The sequence below is a fragment of the Ciconia boyciana genome, chromosome 2, assembly GCF_034638445.1.
Source record: "Ciconia boyciana chromosome 2, ASM3463844v1, whole genome shotgun sequence".
Taxonomy (NCBI): domain Eukaryota; kingdom Metazoa; phylum Chordata; class Aves; order Ciconiiformes; family Ciconiidae; genus Ciconia; species Ciconia boyciana.
In genome coordinates this window covers 143,587,073-143,608,396 of record NC_132935.1, presented here as the reverse complement: position 1 = coordinate 143,608,396, position 21,324 = coordinate 143,587,073, and the positions used below count along the sequence as shown (strand labels likewise).

The 21,324-nt window shown below is 37.8% G+C and overlaps 1 protein-coding gene across 4 annotated transcripts in view; it reads left to right on the top strand.

Moving 5' to 3' along the window:
• CDK14 (cyclin dependent kinase 14) overlaps positions 1-21,324 on the top strand; it is a 354,521-nt gene that overhangs the window by 107,582 nt on the left and 225,615 nt on the right. For all 4 annotated transcript variants that reach the window (XR_012041197.1, XM_072854293.1, XM_072854295.1 and 1 more), the window contains exon 5: positions 2,645-2,724. Coding sequence is in view for 3 of the 4 variants with exons in the window: in XM_072854293.1 (XP_072710394.1) it covers positions 2,645-2,724 (80 nt within the window). In the remaining variant the exon portion in view is untranslated. The remainder of the gene's footprint in view (positions 1-2,644; positions 2,725-21,324) is intronic.

Genomic DNA, 21,324 nt, shown 5'->3' with positions numbered 1-21,324 from the left:
GCATAATTTCATGACATAGCTGGCTTGATCCCATAGCTTGTTTCTTGTCAAGAGGTGGTCCCAATTCTTCTTCTCATATATTTTCTAGTGGTTTTTGCTTTTAAAATGTGAAAAATGATTTATCATTTTAAAAAATATGATTTAGTTTTTTGGAAAGGCCAGTCTTCTCCTATTTAAGCTCCCTAAGCAGTCTCACTGTAGGGTCTAGCAGGAATGACAGCAAATACAAGGCAGCAGCAGGAGTGTGTGGCTGGGGTTTAGCAAGGGGAAGGCTATACCCTAAGGTAGCCCTTAGCTCATCTGTGCAGCATCATCTAACTGCATCCTGAGATTGCATCAGTGGGAGAATAGTTAAAGGATGTGAATATACACACCCATCTCTCTTAATTGATGATACTTCATCATTTCTCACATCTGCAGATTTATACACTCCTGCTTATAGAAAATGGGCTGAAAAAAAGGTTTTAATGACTGAATAGTAAATGAGAATAAGGAGGCTGTTTTATTCTAGAAGTTATAGATTGATATATTGGAGATAAATAAAACTAAAGGGGAGAATGAAATCCCAGAGGAACGCTACTTGAGATTAGTTTGATCATTTCGATAGTATTAAGAGTAGCTATGATGTCTATCAAGATGATGACAGGTACCAGTGACAAAGTGGCAGTGATAACTAAATAGCACAGCCCACCTACTGTGTTTAATTGTGGATTCTTCAAAATCAGTTCCATACTGTTGCTGTTTGTGTTATTTATTACTCTTAATGAATCAATGGAATGTAGAACTTCAGATTAAAAAGAACATAGTCTACACAATGTTGCATGCTATTCGCCTGTCTCTCTGGCAAGAGACTTCACATTCCTATTTCCTTAGTACCTCCTTGATCTGCTTTTTTCCGTTGTATTCTGCATTGCCTTCTCTGAACACAGCATCTGTCCTGTTCTTGATCTGCAAAATGATCTTGCTTTTCCTATTTAAATTCCTCCTGCACAGTTATTTTATCTATTGTAAAATAATCATGTTATCCAGGTGTCTAACTTATTTATATGTACATGATAGATAGGGTGGTGTGTTGATGGAGGAATTGAAAACTACACGTGTATGAACTACATGTCTGCCATCAGTCTTTCTACTTCTGCTTTTAACATGGTTTGTTCTCCTGTCTGTGCATGACACATTAAGTCACCTGGGGCAAGGCTTATCTTCTTTTGATGCCAGAAGTCCTGTTTAAATCTAAACAAAAATATATGTAAGGACAAATCCAGATAATCCAGTAGGGTTAAGCTGATAATTACCTTTCAACAGTGACTAGCAGCCTGAGACTTGAACTGGTGCCAGTCTGAAGTATTATGAGTAGTTGGAAGGTGATGAATAAACCATCTTTTGATAACCAGGTTTTCTTAAGTTGCTCAGAGTCATTATGCAATACTGTGTATAGGGCTAATGAGATTCTGGCAATTGTAAAAGAGTAATCAGAAGAAACAAGATGGTAGCCATCCTGTCACTGAAGTCATCTGACTACGAAAATTAAAAGCCTGAGGGAGAAGATGAATTCAGACTTGGTAGGTGTTTGTATCATCTTGCTTAGAAAAATGAATGCATCTTCTAGGGCCCAGTACAACAGGGAATTGCCTCCATGACTACAGGAGTGTGAAAGCTTCCTTGGGCTTTGTGGCTGTAAAGGCTAATTTTGCTTTTACAGAAAGAAATTGCAATAATAATAATAATAATAACAATAGTAATAGTAATATTTTTTTTGCAACTGCATTATGCCTTTTTGGTTATCTGTGCTCACTGTTGCTTGTCATACATGGGGAGTCTGTTAAAGTTTCAGAGTATGAGTTTGTTCTTGAGGAGGGTAATCGATACCAGTTTTTATCTTTCATTCAGTTTTTGTGAGATTTAATTTGGATAAGCTGAACCAACTGGATTTTTTTGCAAGGCCTTGAGTGTGATTCACGTGTGGTAAAATTTTGAATGCTAGAAGTGAAACCAGCCAAATAGATTTGAAACTAGAGTGACCTGTTGTGAAGTTTTGTCCCTTGGAGCAGAAAATTTTTTTATCTTATAAATGAGAGTCATTATAATTTAACACTAGCGTGAGCCATGTAGTCAAGAATGTATCTTAGAACAATCCTGCCCTAACAGGAAATCGCCAGAATGACCTAAAAAATATTTCCCATCTCAAACTTCCATAGCTTTTTGAGGGTGATAATTATGGGTGTGATGCAGTGGGAAGGAGGCAATTGGTATAAATATGGATATACTGCAAGTGGGGTGATTGATGAAAATAATATGCCTTTTTCTTTGAACAATTTGATCAAATAAAGGACAGATACTTTAAAACCATATTTTACAATGTGATACTTCTTAACAAAGCTTCAGTTTAGTGCTGTGATAGAAAGAAAACAGACTGACTCACAGAAAACTGAGATCATTTCTTGGATTGCATCTGAGTGTGAAAATATAAAGGACATTATGGAAGCTATGAAGTGTTTCTTACAGTGCTATAAATGAATCACTGGCATTGACAGGAAGAAATTGAATAAGTACATGATGGGAAATAACTTCTATTATGAGAAATACTGTTTCTGCTTTAATTTTGTTTTTTATTTCTCCTTCCCCTTCCCTCTTTCCCTTTCAGGGTAAATGGAAAGCTAGTGGCATTGAAGGTGATTAGATTACAAGAAGAGGAAGGAACCCCATTTACCGCTATCAGGGAAGGTATGCACTCACATTTAATGATTATACATGGGGTTTTTTTGTAATTACATCGCACTTCTTATTTCTGTGCCATGCTATAGTGAATAGCTTGAGAATTCAAATTATATGGTTATGTTCTCAGTAGGAAGAAACTTTGGTGCTTCAAAACCAAAGTCTCTGGTGTGGGAGTTCTTGTTAAAGAATGCAGCTCTGCCTCTGCTTTGGCTCCTGTTAGATTTACTATACAAATGAGTACTTAAGGTGGGTGTGAGAAGTCACTCTGGAAGATGAGGGAACTGTGTAAGTCTCACTTCTTGCCTGCAGGCAGCACCTAAGATGAAGATAGATGTAATTTTTCATATACCTGCACATGAAGCAAAGAAAAGCATTTCTTGATGAAGGCAATCAGAAGATCAGGGAGCAAAAATACAGGCATCTTAGAAGCTGTGTGTAGTCTGGGACTAGCTTTTGTTTGTTTTTCCTTCCCCATGGACTCTTAACTTGCATGGCTTGAGAATGACTCTTATCTAGTGCGCTCGGAGATGCCTGTCATGCTTTCTGCTCTGGTCCTTTATCCTTCCTTGTCAGTCTTTTGTGGTCCCTAGTGACAGCTGCTTTATCTGACCCTGTCTGTGTCAAGCTCCTTTGCAGAAATTGCTGGATGTGCCTTCTCTGCGTGGGCCTCCTCTGGTAGAAGGTACTAAAAATGAGCCTTGGTAGAGAAATAATAAACAGTTTACCATCACACCACTGATTCAGACTCAGCTGAAGCTGGTAGTGAACTAAAGAGATGAGACTGTTGCAGCTTTTGAGGGACCTTTTAAAATGGTGCTATCTCGGCATGATTCCCTAGGTGGGATGAGCCAGGGAGGTACCAGAACATCAGCCCTCACAGGGTCCACGGCGTGGGCCTGCGTGGAAGGTGCGTGGCTTCATGGCCATCGCAGCCACAGTCCCAGCAGCTGCAGCTTCCTTGTCCCTCGCTCCTGCCTATGTTCCTGCAGCCATCCATATGCCATATGTCTGTCTGTACAATAAGCCTGTTTGGGGGTGGACTGGGCAAAAAAAAAATCCATGTTGTGTGTGATTGACACCCTGAAGATAGAAACCTTTAAAGTGCTGTGGATTTCCACCCCAAGGTTGTGCATTTTAAAGGGGGCTCTTTCACAAAGGAGGGAAAACCGTGGGTGGCCAATTTATGAAGGAATTTCAGCAGTTCTTCTGTACTGCTTTGTTTGACTAATAATTATTGAACGATCTGACACTTTTATTCATAATGATACATATTTTATCTGTGAGCTGCCTGTCCCCACAGCTGTGCTGCGATAACGAGGTGTGCAGAGGGTTATGAATACAGCTTTCAGTATTTGTAATGCCGAGTTTGAGGTGTAACAGCCTGTATTTCAAATATGTTTATTGTTCTCCAGGTTTTTAGTTGATGTGGTACTGACTTAATAAGAAAATAGTAGATATGGCTTTCTTGCGCCTTTTTAGTGACACTTAAAAGGTTTTTTAATGTGAGCTTGGTCTAGATGAAAGTTTATAGCATTATAACTGTCAAATACAGTATAATGTGTTTTCCTTCATAAATAGCTTGTTGTGTGAGCTCAGTATAAATAAGTGTTCGTTAGGAGCAAGAACAGAGATTTTTCCACTTGATTTTTTTTTTTTAAATTACAAAGGCACACTTGCATGAAAATACTTTTCACACTGTCATTGGAGAAGTTTTCCTTTAGCTGTGACTACAGCACTGTGGTTGAAGCCAGTTAAAATTCTCGTACTTTAATATTAGTAGAACAAAGCTCTTGTCTAGAAAAGCTCTTAAAGTTATTAATTAATAGATATTTTCTTAAGTATGCAGTGTTTCACTGATTTTGATAGGACTATATGCATCCATTGTATTTCTAAGTATTCATCTAGGCTGGGACTAGATCCAAAGAGTATTAGGCTAATGAGAGGGGTTTTTCTTGACTTTTGTAGACTCTTGATTAGGTGGTGTCAAACTTGGTTAATAATAACTTGGTTAGGTGGGGTCAGATTATAGGTTGTTTGTGGGGTTTTTTTGGTAAATGGAATCCTGTCTCCTGGGTAGTGGAACTTCATTCGGGTCTGTAGGAGCTATTAGCAGAAATACAGCCTTTGTATGTTTTACGTCATGTAGAAGTAAGACATACATAATGTGTAAGATGGGAAAGGGAAAAATCTGTATCTGGTTAGGCTTTGGCTTTTCTGTTGTTTGTTTTGATTTTGTCAGAAACAAATATTAGGGCCAGAAAAGTAAGGAAGGCTGTATTACAAATGTAACTTTCAGAAGGTAATCTCAGTGATGTGCCAGACCTGTATTATTTGACAGTAATGCTACAGCGGTGGAATTCACTATCAGGACCTGAGGAAGCTGTTGCTTTCCTCTTAGCAGCATCTAATCTGTCATGGACATGCTGGCTTCTGTAATGCAGCTGTGGCTGATCTCTGCTACATGGGTGGGAAAAAAAAAAGAAAAGAAAAAAGAAATGCTTGTATAAGCTCTTGAAGTTATCTGGTAAGTTTGAGACAGAAAAACAGTAAGAATGGGAAACTGTGTTAAGCAGATTTTTCTTGATCTCTGTTGGCTGTCTTGAGGGCTCCAGCCCTATAATTTAGACTGGGACAGTTAGAACAAGGACAAATACCACTGAAGATGAGATCAACTTCTAATTTCAGTTATCTGAGGAGTAGTGTTGCCCTAATCAAAAAATGCATGTATGGTATCATGAGCCAGAGGTCTGTTGGAGCACATTTCTTTCCAAAGTCTTTCATAATGGAGAAACCAGGCAGGTTTTGACCTTGACTTATTCCTTATTTTCTAATTTGCCATCAGTGCAAGGGCAAATTCAGGCAGAAGTCTAGTTATTTGTCAATTAAAACTACTGTAAGTAAATCATCTAACATTTCTCATGGCTCCTTGGATAAAGCAGTTAGAGAAAATAGTATTCCTGCACTGTGCTCCTAATGGGGATACTGTGTGATGTTAATTAGGGGAAGTTACAAGCTGAAATCTTAAGCAGTGGTCATGCTGAGGGAATTTTGTAGCTGTCTGTGTACAGGGAAGTGTATTGTTACTGTTGTGACAGCAGCAGAATGAAGCTCAAAGAAAAACAAAGCTGCAAAGAAAAAAGATTAAGAGAAGTAGGAAAATATGGGATGTAAAGATGGAATATGTGACTGCGGAAACAAGCACTAACTTGGTTGAAACAAAAAATGGAAGGAAAAGCAAAAAAAAAAAAAAAAAATCCCCCAGTAAAGCTGCATAAGAAAAATCTTAGTGTTAATAACTGGGGGAGGCTTAGCTGAAACTTTGATTAAAGCTTATAAAGTAATTCTACTTTTACAGCAGATGTGGGTTCGTGTCTTCTACCATTTATCAGTTACATAGGTTTGAATGAAAGTAGGTAAATGTGGCTTATTTATCAGTGCTGCTCAGCTCTCTATTGAATTTCTAGAACAAAATTTAGAAGTAGCCTGTGCTAAATGTTCTTTCAACTTGGTCTGAGTCAGTTTTACCAACTTATTGATGTTTTCATTTAGTGGCATGCAGTTTACAGGATGTTTCACTCTGAATTTAACTCCCTTAGTCTGGGATAATCTAATTTACCTTTGAAGAGCCTAAGAAAAAGGAAAAAAAAAAAGGAAAAAAAAGAGAAAAAAGTGCAACTGATCGGATGCATATACCTGAGTGGGTAAAACCTATATGATTTTCTGATTACATATATATCAGTGGTGCAGGCCGCCATATTACTGTTCTATTCTAAATGTGCCTGCAACTGTGATATCTGAGACAATATGGAGTCTGAAAGTCATTTACACACTATTTTCTCATTTAAACTAAATACAGTAAAATACAGATTAGCAAATGATTTTTCTGTGTTAGTGTAGTTGTGGTTTAGTCTTTTACTGTAACTCTCATTACCAGCTGTTCAGAGATGTTTCAGCATCAGACTTGAAGTGTTATTAAATCCACTGCAGCCAGCAGAAAAGTTCACTGACCTTAACTTTAATCTCAGATATTTCATTCCCCTAATTTCCTGTAATATCATACGTTCATCTAGGCTAAATACTGAACTGTGCAATAGATTCTAATTCTGGAAACAGCTTGATTTATGATTCTGTAGTTATCTTGTTTGATTTGTGAGTAATAATATTCCTTATATCCAGCATGACAAAGATTTGTTTTTTGGATATGTTATGTAGACAAACATCCCTTGGTTTTATTGCTACCTTGCTTGTGAGGTTAACTTGCTTACTGTGTTCCTGTCTTGGGCAGTAAAATTAATTCTTCCCCATCCTAATTGTGAAAACTGTTTTGTATTTGTTTTTCATTTTCCACCCTTGGAAATATTGCTGCTCCTTTGGTCTGCTTAATTTGATTTACTATTAGTAATAAAACTCTATTCTAGTGTTTTAGGATATGGTAATGTTTCATTTCCCATGGGCCTAGATGATGTTTCAAAGCATCATCCAAACCAGGCATGTTTTATAGGTATTTTTGTACTTTGCCATTTAAATGCCATGATTAGACAATTTCTAGTTTATTTCTCTTTTTATTATTTTTTGTATTTACATCTTGTTATTAATATGTATTTGTACCTATTTGTGTTTCACATTTAAAAATGTTCAAGTCAGAGACTGTCTCTACATCTTCTGTTTGACAGTTGTCCAGATAATAATTTTCCATCTACTCCAGTGTCGAAGGCTGTTACCTTAATGCCGCGTACAGATAGCAGTGTGGAAAAATAGCACATAAATGCTTTGGAAACAGCCAGCTGTCTTGCATTATAAAGCTACAAAGAACACAGGATTTGCTTAATTAATTTCTTTAACTTAAATTTTTAAAAAGCAGTTCAGCATGCATACTGAATAAATTTGTTTTGTTTCTTGTGGGAGAAAACTTAATGCATTCGAGTGCCAGTATAGAGCAGGGAGGAGACATACTTAATTCCTGGCCACAAAACATCTTCAAAAGTTTTCAAAGTTTCAGGCCTCTTCCATCCAGATCTCACTGTGTGGTAGGAGGGAAGAAGAGAAACAAAACATGAAAACCTTAAAGAGTCTTTAAGAAAGAAACGTGAGTCTGCCTTTATGCCCCAGACTGGGCAAACTTTCTGAGGTTGGGAGGTTTTCTGAGGCCTCCCCTTTTGAAGTTGTCAGGCTGGAGGGGATAAATCTTCACAAAACTTTTATTTGTGGAAAATCGAAGCAGAGTAACTGCTAAGAAAAAAGTACAGGGAAGATCAGCAGTTTGTCAAGAGAGAGCTCTTACCTAAGTGAATGTGTAATTTATCGCTCGGTGTTCCTAATGGGTGCACAATGGAAAATACTGCTTGTAGTAACAATACTGCAAGTGATGTAAAGCAGCTGTGCTTCTGTATTATCCAAGAGAAATAGCACAGCCTGTACCCATACCATCTAAGGAAGGGCTACAGAAAATTATATTTTTACTCAATAGATGTAATTCTTGTGACCTCATATTGAATTATGACCTGAGTTACGGCACGCACTTCCCAGCTCAGTGATTTTTGACTGATATATAGCATAATGATCTTTACAACTTTAAGTCAACAGATGACCTCATGGCACTAGTTAGATGAGTCACGGTGATAAGCCTCCTATTCATTGTGTTACAGTAGGTCTGGAAGGTTGTATGCTGTAGGTCAAGGGCACAGTGAAACAATATCTGCCTATTTTTTTAAGAGTCATTGTTGGTTGATCTACTGGTAGAAGGTAAACATGAAAACTGCAATGGGAATCCTGTCTTCGTCTGCCAGTAAAGAGTAAATTATTCTTTTTTTTGGAAGTTAAATCATCCTCTTACAAAAAATAAACCTATTCTTCCTATTATGCAGGGGTTTTTAATTTTTTTTTTAAATTAAGGAAGCTTGACAGCTGCTTTCTTTTGAGAGACAGGAGTTTGGAGGTCTTTCACATTTCCTTCACGAAGTCCAGTCAAGAAATTTGAATTTCCATAACTGAAATGCCTAAAAGCTTCATATGTGTCTGGCTCAACAAGCCTCAGGGAACTTCAAGAGATTACGTTTAAGGTTATGGAGATGTAACTATTCTGAGCATGCATGTCACATGAGTTACTATAGGGGTTTTGTGTCTTTATGTTTTTAGAGTCTGAGGATAAGTTCACTCTCCCCAAAAGCCACATTGCTTTGGAGCATTTAAGTAAAAAAAGAAAAGGACAGTAGCTTGGCTGTAGCTTGGGGAACTTTTTCATTGCCTACAGAGTTGGCAGAGCTGGTGCCTACTACAGGCTAAATAGCTACAGCTCAATTAATTGTAAAGTCCCTGCAAAGCCAATGCAGCTTGTAGTCATAACAGCTTTGTTTTTCAGTGTTGTTAAAAATAAAACACACAAGTCAAGAACCTCTGGGACACTTTGTCACTGGCTATTTAAGGTCAAGAAGTATTCAAAAGTAAAGAAACTCCAGCAATTTTAATTACTCTGTCTGGTCTCTTTCTGTTATGGGCATCCTGCAGCCTTACCCAAACTGTATACTTCCTCAAGAAAAAAGGGGAATACAGGATTTCCAAATTAAGACAGGTTGGGCTTCAAAAACCACAGTACATTTGGAAAAGGATGTTCCTGGGACCTTTCTTATGAAATGAAATCAGCTTTTAAAATTTCCAAAACTTTTGGATGTTACTTATTATTAAATACACTGTCATGTAGAGAAGTGTATGTTCATTCTTACTGAACATTAATAATAGAAAAATTACTTTTAATTTCTGGATTTTTTATGACTGAACATTTTTTTGATAGCTCAGATTTTCAACCGTATTTCATTTGTGCTTTCTCCTGCATGTGCGTTTGTGTGCATTTGCGTATGTCTGAGAGAAGCATGTTAGATCCTCGGTGACGTGGAGCTTCAAAGCAGCAGGAGGTTTCATCTTTATTCTGCTTTCCCTCCTGCTGTTCTCCCCAGCCATGACTGGCTGCTGATTTTTTTTACTGACATATTCATTTGCCTTGCTCTGAAAGCAGTTGGACTGACTGGCTGAAACAGGTGAACTGAATTTCTGGTCATCTCAGATGAACATGGGAGAGCTGATAGTTTTCCAATCTCAGATACAGTGCGAGTGGTTACTGTGATGTTGTTATATCTTGTTTTTCAGTGTATCCAAATTGTGCTATGCTCCTTCCCCACTTCTTTTTGGTGTACTAAACGAAGGCTTCTGTCCATGTAGGGTGCTCAGAAATGGTAGAGATTGATAAAGTCTGTCCTGCTTGTTTCTTTGTTCCTTGCTATTCATAGGCTGAGCATAGCCTTTCCTTTTTTTTATTCCTTTTTTTTTTTTTCTTTTTACCATCTAACACATTATTTAACACATTCTCACAATTATAAAACCTTCAGGAGAGCTGAGATTACATAAATGCAACATAAAAGATGGTGTTTCCCTTTGAGAATCGTGATATAAATTTTAAACTCTATAATGAACTCCCATCATGTGGGAAAAGTGTCATGCTTTTCTGAAAAGTACAAATGAAAAGTCCAAATTATCCAGCTTCATAGAGCTAAATCTGTTCCACAGAATATTCTGTCCCCTCTGTCCTCTTCCCATTCCCCCTCCAATATTTTATCTGTAGCCTGCTGAGATGGAACACGGCTATATCAATTGAATCTTCATTCAGTACTTTTGATGTGCAAGCTGTGATCTTCTTCTGGCTTTTGTTCTTGGGCACAGTTCAAGCAAGAAAAGAATGGGGTGACACTTGGAGGATTTTTTAATTATTATTATTATTAATTTTTAATATCATAATTTCTCTATCAGGAATCCTTTCCTCATCCTTGTTATCAGTTAGCTTAATCGTAGACCTTTCAGACTCTGCCCTGCTTCCACTGAAGAAGTTGTCTGTGCATCTTCAGTATTCACATGGAAGGTGTTGGATAAGGGATCTCGTGCTAGTTCCAGTGCTAGAAGGTTACAAATCCATTAGTTCAGGGGTGCTATTGAATCCTTCTCAGTAAGGCATTTGCCTACAGTTGCCTCTGACCTAAGTTTCAGGGCTCTCTGACTTGGCTTTTGGCCTTGCTGGGGCCTTCTGCTTTGAGCAGTTTTCTTCTGCTCAAAAAACATTTCTTCTCTTCCCTATTTAATGCAGGAGTCAGAACTGTTGCCTTACAGATTTGTCTGGTCTTCTGCTCTCACTGTCCCTCATAGTATGATGGGAAGGGTAGAAAAAAAGATGGCAATTACAGAATATGGAGGATATAAGGAGGGTGGCAATCCTGTCTTCATATATAACTACAATACGTAACTGTAAGTCATACTGAACCCTTATGCAGCCCTCATGGCTTTCTTGTTTGAGTGGAAGTTGGTGAGGGTCAGTCTTTTTATGCTGTATGCAAATTTAACATCCTCTTATAGCACATGTTACCACCATAAAATGTAGAGCTAAGTTAATCCTGCTCCAATTAGCATTGGTTTTTACCCTGTGACCACGTCCCAGTTGGAGCGGATTGAACTGCTGATACAGATCCTAGCTAGTTGTTAATATGAATGGAGATGCTAGCAAGTGATGGCATCTCAGCTTGAATTGCTTAGAGACCCTAAGGGAGATGTCTTCCAAGTGCCAATACCTTCTGTGGCCACCTGGTGAAATAAAACTTTGATATCACTGGTGCTGAGGCAAAGAAATGTCTCCTGAACCTAGCCAGTTCTTCAAATTGTTTTTTCTTTGTTCCATCTCCCTTTTGTGAAAGGAATAATCTTAGCAACAGTACCATTTAGCCTTGTGATTAAAGTGGTGGCTTAAATCTGCACAGAGACATTTGTCTTTGTCAAGACCTCTGAGTGCTTTGTGCTTTGTATGTGTTTTTCCACTGCTGTGTCCTGTGTTTTGAAAATATCAGAGCAAGGTGGCAACTCAGTGTTTGAACTGGTTCAGTTAGCTTGAGTTTTCTCCTTAGCCTTTTGTACCTGTTAAACGAGTAGGTGACTGTTGTATCTCAGCAGAACTGGTTTCAACTTTGGGTAAGTGCAAAATAAGGACGTGAGAAGGTTGTCTGGTTTCCTGGTGTTAAATCTCTCCCCCCTTGAAGGAAATATATCACTACATGTATGGAAGGAAGTGTGTGGGCATGTATATATATTGTGTGTGCATGTGTCTCTTGTATGTCTTAAAGACTTGACATAGAAAGCCGATTAACCCTGTCCCCCAAACAACCAAATCCTTTGCGAAGAGTTACGTACTGGCTTTGATCAACCCAGAGTATGTCTAATGTGAGTTGGATGTGTACCCACATCTAGATAAAGACAAAATGCTTCCCATGAAAGATGTCAATTTTTGTCAGAAGTTATGTCTGAGACATGTGGCAATCTTCTTGCTACTAACTACAGTCATCATTCATAAACACATCATCAGAACAGTTTTTTGTTTTTAACACAGAAAGTTTGTGAATGAATTATCCTAATTCTCCTGATGTGTGTAATTTATTTAGAAATATGGTATGAAACAGTCCTGGTTCTTCAGCCACGAGTATAACAATGAAGACATGCACGTGCTACTGCTGGATCCACAACGGTGCCTTTGTTTTCAATGCTTTTGTCTCCATCCACAGCACAATAACTACTTTTTTTTTTCCTTTGAATAAAACCCAACTAGTTTATTGCAAATTTGTAACTTCTTTATAAGCAGGCCCTAAAATTAAGCACCATTAGTCCCTTCCAGACACAAGATACCATTCTGTCTTAATATCTATATGAATCACTCTTATATGAAAGGGAGAAAGATTCTTATTTGCAAATGATGGGGCTGTGCCTTCAGAAGAGGCTTGCTAGTTGAGAAGATGGGCAGCCTGAAAGAGGATGAGGCCGCTGCAGTATTTTGCTCTGCTGCCTTTTATTGCCATCTTTTGTGGTAATGATTCAATTCTTCCTTAAATATGTTGTCTATTCAGGGAAGTGAAAAATCCCAGTACGGTAAAATGCTATGTTTAGATCACTTTACTTTGCTTAAGATATTAAACATGAATTGTTTCTAAACTTAAGAATACTAGGGAAATATTTTCAGTAGCCTACATCTTTGTACTGGCATGAAATATGACAGCAGCCACTGTAATCAATAAGAAGCATGCACTAATACCTTCCTCACAGGAAGAAAAACATCAGTTATAATCAAAACAGTGGAAAAAGTGTTAGCAAATACATCTTATATTGAAATTATATATATGAGGGGAAAAAAAGACATTCTTTCTTTTCCTCCCTTGTTTTTGTTTTCTTTTTCTTCACAGGATGCTTTTTTTTTTTGGTCTAAACTGCTGCTGGATGCTGTAGGCACAGTTGTCTGGGTCAGGCCATTCCTTTGGGAGACAGTGCTGCTCCTTTTCTTCTCTTGTATTTTTCCATAGGCTGAAGATTGTGTTGCAAACATTTTTGTTCAATTTTTCAGTTTTTGCTGAGAGAGGTGGGAGATTTATCATTCAGGAATTATATAGAGCTGAAATACATGCTTCATAATGGGATCTCTTCTTGCAGCATGGGTGGAGTTACTGCTTTCAGGCTTTATAATCAATATGAGGAGAGTAGCATTTCAAAATTAGAAATTGACCTTTACTGTCTTCTTCAGAGCAATGAAAATGAATATCCACATTATTTTACTTTGGAATGTTCCTCCCGAGTAAGCAATACAGAAGAAGAAGCTGATAATGTATCGCATTTTTCTGCTGAGTTGAAGGGGAACTGGATGGTTGAGAGACTGGTAATAGGATATCGTAACCTTCCACCTCTGACCCATTTATTAAAATACAAGCCATGACAGTGGAGTCTAAAAGTCATCGCGATGGAATATACAGGTGTAGAATCTGGAACTGTGTATTTCTGAATTTTTACCATCTGGGCCCCTTGTCACAAACTTCCACAGCTTCTCAGCTGGCAGCAGGTTTAGCTGGAGCTAAGTGAAAAGTGAACTAAGAACAAAATGAATGGAGGAAGCCTTGTAAATAAGGATATATTAGCTGTGCTAAACTTGGTGATTTGTATCCTTACTGATCTGATATAGCTTGTTTGTCCTCCTTGTTTTGTGAAGCTTGATTCAGAGTTCCCTTAATCAGTGCAGAAGTGGTACCAACTAGTTTTCTTTGACTGTTACTTTGGGATGTTACGAAGGGGTTAATGTGAATAAGGATGCTGTGGATTTTGCCTTAAGAAGATGCTCAAAGCTTGCACTGTCAATGAGAGCTAATTTTAAGTATTTAATGTTTTGCTCTGGATCTCCTGTGTAAGATTCCTAACACCCTTTTTGTGTCTATGGATAACTTAAGCTGAGAACTGGTTATGTGAAGCCCATCTTAGTTGTACAGCTCAGGTAATTATATAACAAATATCCACGGGTTTTATTTAGTCTTAATTATCACCTGGTTTTCCCTGAGCAGAAGCAATCAAGAAAGCCAAGAAGGTGGTAGGAATCTTGGTGTACCACCATGCTAGCTTCGCAGACAGGGTGATGGCAGTGCCAGTGTGGCTGGCTGCCATCTGAAAACATCCTCCCTTCCCTCATATCTCTTAAAACTTGAGAGGACAAAGTAACTGAAGTTACTGTGATAGGGTAAATACAACTGACTGGAAAAAAAAATCGAAACTGTACTTGCAAAGTAAAAAGAAAAGCTGTTAAGTCAATATATTTTGAAGTTCTAGTTTGGAAGCAGTCAAATTGACCTACTTTTATGTGGTCCAAATATTTCCAAAATTTTATAACTGGGAAAAAAAATAATTTACTCTACTTTTTACACATTTTGCCCTCAAATGGCAGAATAACACACACACATGCATACACACTCACTTCCTTTCCCCCTATTTCTTTGAAATCCAGGGTGCCCACTTGCTCTTTTGTGTGCTGTCAGGGCTCGAAAAATTTGTTTAATACTGGCAAGAACATTTTCATACAAACATTCACTGGATAGTGTGAGGTTTTTATTAAGAAAATGAGAAGACACAAACCCCAGACACTTAGCACATTAAATTCTGGACAAGATAAAAATTTGCTTTTGATGTTTCATTTCTGGTTTTCTCAGTGTAGCAGTGCCTACATTGCCACCGCTAGGAAACTGCCAGTTCCTGAAGGGGCATCTAACTCAAAACAAAACCCAGCAGGTCGTAGGCCCATTGTCAAAAAGCTGTAACGAACTTTCACACTTTTCTAGGTTGCTTTATCTCAATGTATTTGTGGTCCTAAAAGATATTTTTCAATTTGCAATTACGTGTTTCTCAGAAAGTCTTGGTTATAAAGCTGACATGGTTGAAATACTGGCTTTGCTTCAAGATTTCTAACAGAATTAACATTTGAATCACTTGAGACCCTATTCACAAAGCAGAGGACTATTTGCATAATCAAAAATGCTTTATTTTGCATGCCAGTGGAGAAGCTAAGGATTGTAGCTGCAGCTCACAAACAAAACTCAAGTGATAGGTATTGATGTGTGTCTGTATGCTGCTGCCTTGCTTGCACAAATAAGCACAAATCTTTATAAAGGCAAAATAAAAGATTTTGGAGCAATGTATAGTCTCCATTCAAAGCCTGATTAAACAAGCTTTGCTTAAGTTATCAGTGTAAGGATTAGATGGACTTCCCACTCTACCAAATGTGGATGAGAGTTGGGGGCACTTTTACAGCTGGATTGTTGCGAGAGAATGGATGTCTTTCTAAAAATATGCTCAGTAAAAATCTATGAGCTTCAGAATTGCTCCTTCTATTGAGGAGGTCGAACTAAATAACCTATAAGAGTATATATGTGTGGATAATGGATTCAAGACTTTCTTAACACCTTTCTGTTGGATTTCTGCCAGTACTCTAAGAGGCTTATGAATTGCATTAATAACCTTCCCATCTCACCATCAGCCCATGCATTCCTGTTTTTCATCCATTTTTATGTCTGTGGACAAGAAGGTAGAATGTCACATTCAAAGAATTTGTTTCATTGTACGTGAATAACTCCTGATCAGAGTTCAAAAGCATGAAGCAACTTCTAACCTCTCTGAGGCAATAGGAAACTGCTGGTCCTTAAAAAAATCCTTAGGTATCAGGGGATTTTATTCCTTTCCTTTTTTCTAGAATGAACTTCTGTTATGTTGTTTCTGTTAAATCAAGTGCTTTAGTGAAGTTTAGATGATGGAAGTTTTAGTTCCACGAAGAAATTTGGGTTATAATTACTGCAACTTAAGATTATTTGACCTTAAAAAGGCATATGATGTGATCCAGCATTTTACTTGCTAATGTATGTCAACTAATTGAATAAAAAAAATCATTGAGGCATAATATTAAATTTTTAAACAAATTTTGTGACATTTTCAAGTCTTAATTGACTTCCTTTTAGATGGATTGATTTTTTAATTTTTTTTTTTTTTAGTAAGGGACTTGGAGCTTTCGTTATTGGTGCTATTTAGTTCTAATTAAATTCCTTTATTTAAAAATATACTAATTAAAAGCTTGAGGTTTAAATAAAAAAAGCAAATGAGGTTTAAATGAAAAACATCTTGGATAATAGATATGCTTCTGAAAAGAGAATCTGTTTTTGAGCCTTCAGTATCACAGTATGAGCTTTTATTCTGGTGTGTGTGTGTTTGTTTGTTTACTTTAAATTATACCTCTGGAGTAAAAGTATTTCTCAGATGCATCTAGGTCTGGAAATTAGAATAGAGATTGCATTAATCTCTATTCTTAGGATTTTAGGTTTCAAAATACTTAAGAGTCTAAGCACACCATTAAGAAGAATATGTCCTTTTCTGTACATAGCTTTGGAGCTGTCAGCAAAAAGGTGGGTTTTACTCTGTTTCATACATCCAAGTTCTTTGCAGAGTTTGCTTTTTTTATGGTTGACTGAAGTGCATAAATTTAAAGTAGTTTAGTTTCTCATTCATTTGTTTTAATTACAGAGGCCATTAACCTTGTAAAATCATTGACAGAATTTTAAACCTACATCTTTGAGAATTATGTAAACATGTTTATAAAAGTTCCTCAAGTGAAATGAAAGCCAAACTTACAAAAGGACTAGGTTTTATTAATGGCACTTGTTAAAGCCCAACAACCTGTTGGAAAAACACCTGCAGATAATTATACACTCCTTCATGGCAGTGACACCACCACAGTTCCTATGATGTGTAGCACTCATTGTGTAGTTAAGGTTAAAGATACCTTCAAGATACGGATACCCAACCGTAGTTTCTTCTCAAATAAATGGTAGTTCTTAATATTTTAAATGTAGCTTATTGTGGTCACAGAGAACTTTGGGAGAGGGATGTGTTTTACTGCCTCAGACCAGGTTTGTTTATCTGTGGAGATCTTGTCTGTTTGTTTTGAATGTTATCAGCTTGTCATATGCAAGCATCCTAACCAGCTGGGGGAGAGGTATTTTGATGGGCCTGTTGAAGTCTGTGATCTGTCATCACTGGGATACTGAGTCCTAATTAGAAATAAATGAGTAGTGTTCCTGTGCCTGTTTCATGGATTGATCTTTCCTTTTTCTGTTTGGGAACATTTCTGTTCTGCTTTCAAGGGCTGGTGCTATTTGAAATACTGAATGTGGGAATTCAGGGAGGATGTTTAGCCTTGTGAGTGTTAGCACTTTGGCTGCCACTATTTTAATATCCATATCTGAACTGGAATGTGCTCTTAGACTTTCGGATGTAATCAGTTCTTGATTTTTAGCTAAAGCTTTCTGGCATGTGTTGGAACGGGGGTTTAGTATTCCTCATTTAATAAGTTCTTTCAGACATGCAGTTTACTGTTGCAGAGTGTCTGCTGTAGCATACACACTGACTAGTCATGCTGATGGAGGAAAGAAATTCATTAGCATCTATGGGTACTTGCTTCTGTCCTAATTTCTGTGACCTTTTTCAGATCAGACTGTGTTCCCTTGCCAGAAAAACTCAGCCCACAGAATTTGGTGGCTTTGTTGAAGTCATTCTTTGATTTACTTGGGATGAGGCGATGATGAGCAGCAAATCACTAGTAAAGAGCTCGAAGGACTTTGTAGTGGCTGAGCTGTGTTTTCCTGCATATTAAGTTGTTCTCACTTTAGTTGTAGAGACTAAAAATGTATTTGACCTTTTGCAGTATCTCAAAATAGTTGCAGATGAGCTTGCTTCAAGAGTTGCTTGGAAAAGGCTTATGTAGAGCAACATGTGTTCCAAAGACTTTTGGAGGTTCAGAAACTGCTTTAAGCAGTGATGGTTTTGTTATATTCCCAAGCCTTGGTCTTATGGGCATACCATTGTTGCTTGCACTGGAAACATTCAGCTTCCGTGCAGTTGCACAGCACTGAGGAATCTTGTGTCAGTGTTGAGCAGATTTTTTTTTTGATTCAGCTGGTGAGATGATAGAGTCTCGTCTTTGACCATGCAATACGGGTACATTTATAAAGAGATTATATCCAGTAGCTCTGTGATGTTCAGCAATATACTGGTATGCTGAGTAGTCTAGTCCAATCTGTGCTTGGTCAAATCTAATTAGGAGCTAAAGTTTTATTTCCTCACTTGATGTTTGTAAATACAAAGGAGCTCATCAGTTAGAGTTACTGCTACACTTATTGATTCAGCCACACAACCTATTAGTATTTTATTTGCTTTAATCTTTCTCATTAAAAATGGAAGTTACAGAGAAATACAGTGGTCTAGGCATGTTGTAGTTCTCATTCTAGATCCTGCTGCTTGCTAAGGTGCCCTACTTGTATTCTGTTCCATTTCTCATCAGGAACAAAACCCTTCATGCCTCATGTGTTGGGTTAGCAAGTCACTTTTGTGTTCAGCCATAACAATAAACAAGACATATTTAAAGAGACCCACTAAAGAATTGTCTTTATCTCAGGGGTTGTATACTCTCTGGGATGATGAACCTTGGTCTAAGCTCTGGGGTTTTGGTTTGTTGGCTTGTCCTGAGCTTGTGAATGGCATTCAAGTCTCCTTGTGAAACTCGCTTTTCACATGGCAAATTTTGTTGCAAAAGTGTCTACCCCCTTCCCCTTTGTGTTTAGTTGTGGGGTTTTGGTTTTTGTTTTGTTTTGTTTTTTTTTCCTGATATTGACAGAGTTAAAAACTCTGCATGCGTTATCCATGTGGTTTTGTTCCCTTTTCCCTCCTGTTTTCCCTCTAGCGTCCTTTCTCCCCTTTCTACTGTGCTTGGACAGCCTGGAAGAAGACTGCCCCACTGAAACGCTTAGCAGTGTCCATGCCTAGGCAGTGGTACAGAGGAGAACTAGGAGAGAAGTGATGTCAAAAGCTGGTGGTTAAGAATAGACGTTGGTGTGAGGATCTTGGGAAGAGGATTACCACTACAACAGTGGGTCTGGAAGAATGCGAATTACAGGGGCCATTCAAAGCAGCACAAGGTGTAGAAAGCAGTAACAGGAAGATGGGAAGGGTTGGTGACTTTGACTGGCCTCAGCCAGAAGCCTGTGGGATGGAGATGGGGAGTCTGCTTGGACAGGGCTAGTGTTTCCCACCCTTTTTGTCATTGGTGGGGTTGAAGAGAGAGGGGAGCAGAAATGCAGCAAGGGACTTGGAGATGTGTTCAGCTAAGAACAGGTTTTGGACTGTGATTTTGGGGAAACTGTCAGAAGAGTTTTGCCACTGAGATTGTCCCATCTATAACTGATATTGGATTCCAAACTTCTTGGCTCAAACTTCTTCTGCTTCTGCCAAATATCTGAATGTTTAAGCTTGCTCAGGGAGGATGGATTCTCTGGGAGATTTTAGCTGCTAAAGTGCAGCTTTAAAGTATGATTTTCTACTGACTAGATGTAAACTTTGACAAATTGGACAGATTTTTCACAGAAACGAGAAAAAGCATGTCCTTGACCTAAAGGGTAACTTTTGAAGGCCGCCTTTCAATGCATGAGATCTGAGAACTGTTTGAAGAAAAGGTCACCAACATTAAAGAGCGTATTTGTTCTCTCATCCTCTCTTGGAAAAGGCTGACCTATTTTGACTGGAACAAACACTGTTTGACATGAACTGTAAAAGATGAGGACATTTGTTTAAAGTTTGGCAAGGCAATAGTGTCACCTTACAGGAACTGTAACTTTAAGAGGCAGTGCTATCAATTTTGCCACTGTCATTGTTAATTACTATGATTCTATAAAAATAATTTTATCTGGAAAAGCAAACAGTAAATTGCCATAATTATAATTGATGCATGATACGACAGGATGGAAGAACTGAGTATATTTTCAAGGGGGCTGGGAAGTGATGTTTTATATCTGTATGTAGTAGACAGACAAGCTGTTGGCTGTTGAGTTGGCCTTTTAAAAAAAAAAAAAAAATTTCTTACCACCTGTGGTGTTAATGGGTTATGCTGGCAGATCCCTTTAATGTATTCTCTCACATTTCTTGGGTGTGTTTTAATTATGTTGTTGCTCAGAATGCCTTCCAATATGGATTTAGATCCATAGTTTGGTTGGTGTCATGCATCTACACAGGTAATGGTGAATCTGTACTTGAAAATTATGGGGATGTTTTTAGTATAAGTGGGAGGATAGAAATGACTGGCTTACCTCAACTAGGTCTCTTCTAAGCATCACTTAACTTTCGCATCACCCTGTCACTATCAGCTGTGGCTGTCAACTCTGTGAAGCTGAGACATTCCTTCAGCCCGTCTTTTCTGTTCTAGCACCTCTCCTGCTTTCTCTGAGGGCCAGCTGCTTTTTAAAGAAACATACAGGGCTTACCATCTTTTGCTTAAAGGAAAATTTTTGTCCTTTAAAATGCAAATTTCAAAGTTGAGCAATGTCCACAAGGTTTAAATAAGCACATGCTGCTCTAGACACTGACATGGTAATACAGATCTTCACTGTAATTTAAAGGTAAATTTGTAAAGTTTGCAGTCATCCTGATTTAGATTCAGTTGTATTCCATGGTGAATGAAGCAAAAATCCTGTGGATCTGTTGTATGGTTTTCTGTTACCTCCCAATTGCTTGTACCTTAAATTCAGTTAACATTGTTGATGAGTGCTGCAAGACTAAATGACAATCAAGTGACAGGGTGAGAACCGAGACAGTACCCAGAGACCACAGAGCAAAGGCAGAAGGAGGACAGCTTATCTGTTCCTTGTGAGCTAATAGGGCCTTTAGATGTGAAAAGTACACTTAAACCATATTTTCAATGATGTGATTGCAAAGTGGATGACCAGCAGTGTTGACACCAAAGTGCTTTGCTGTTGGTGATACAGCATCGCTGGCAGTTTCTGATACAATCTCTTTCACCTGATTTAGCCTGGAAAAAAAATTCATCTTCACTTGAATTATCACTGGGTTTTGCTGCTGTAGTGTCTGCCAGCTTGCTTCATCCCTTTATCGCTTTTTTTTTCATGTTGGAAATTACAAGTTGGAAGTTTACAAGTTACTTGAGCGAATCTTACCATTTTGTAGTTTGTGTGCTTAGCATATTTTTGGATGGGAAATAAAAATTTAATACAAATCTTGTAATAGACTTTGAAGAGATCTAGCCAGAATTAAGGTTATTTCCTGACCTTAAAAATGTTTTTTAAATGTTCTAGATATTATTAATATTCTAATTATGCTTAAAAGTCTAGTAGTTCATTATTTTGAGTTGCTTTTCAGTGTAAGTTACACTGTGAGTGGATGTCCTTC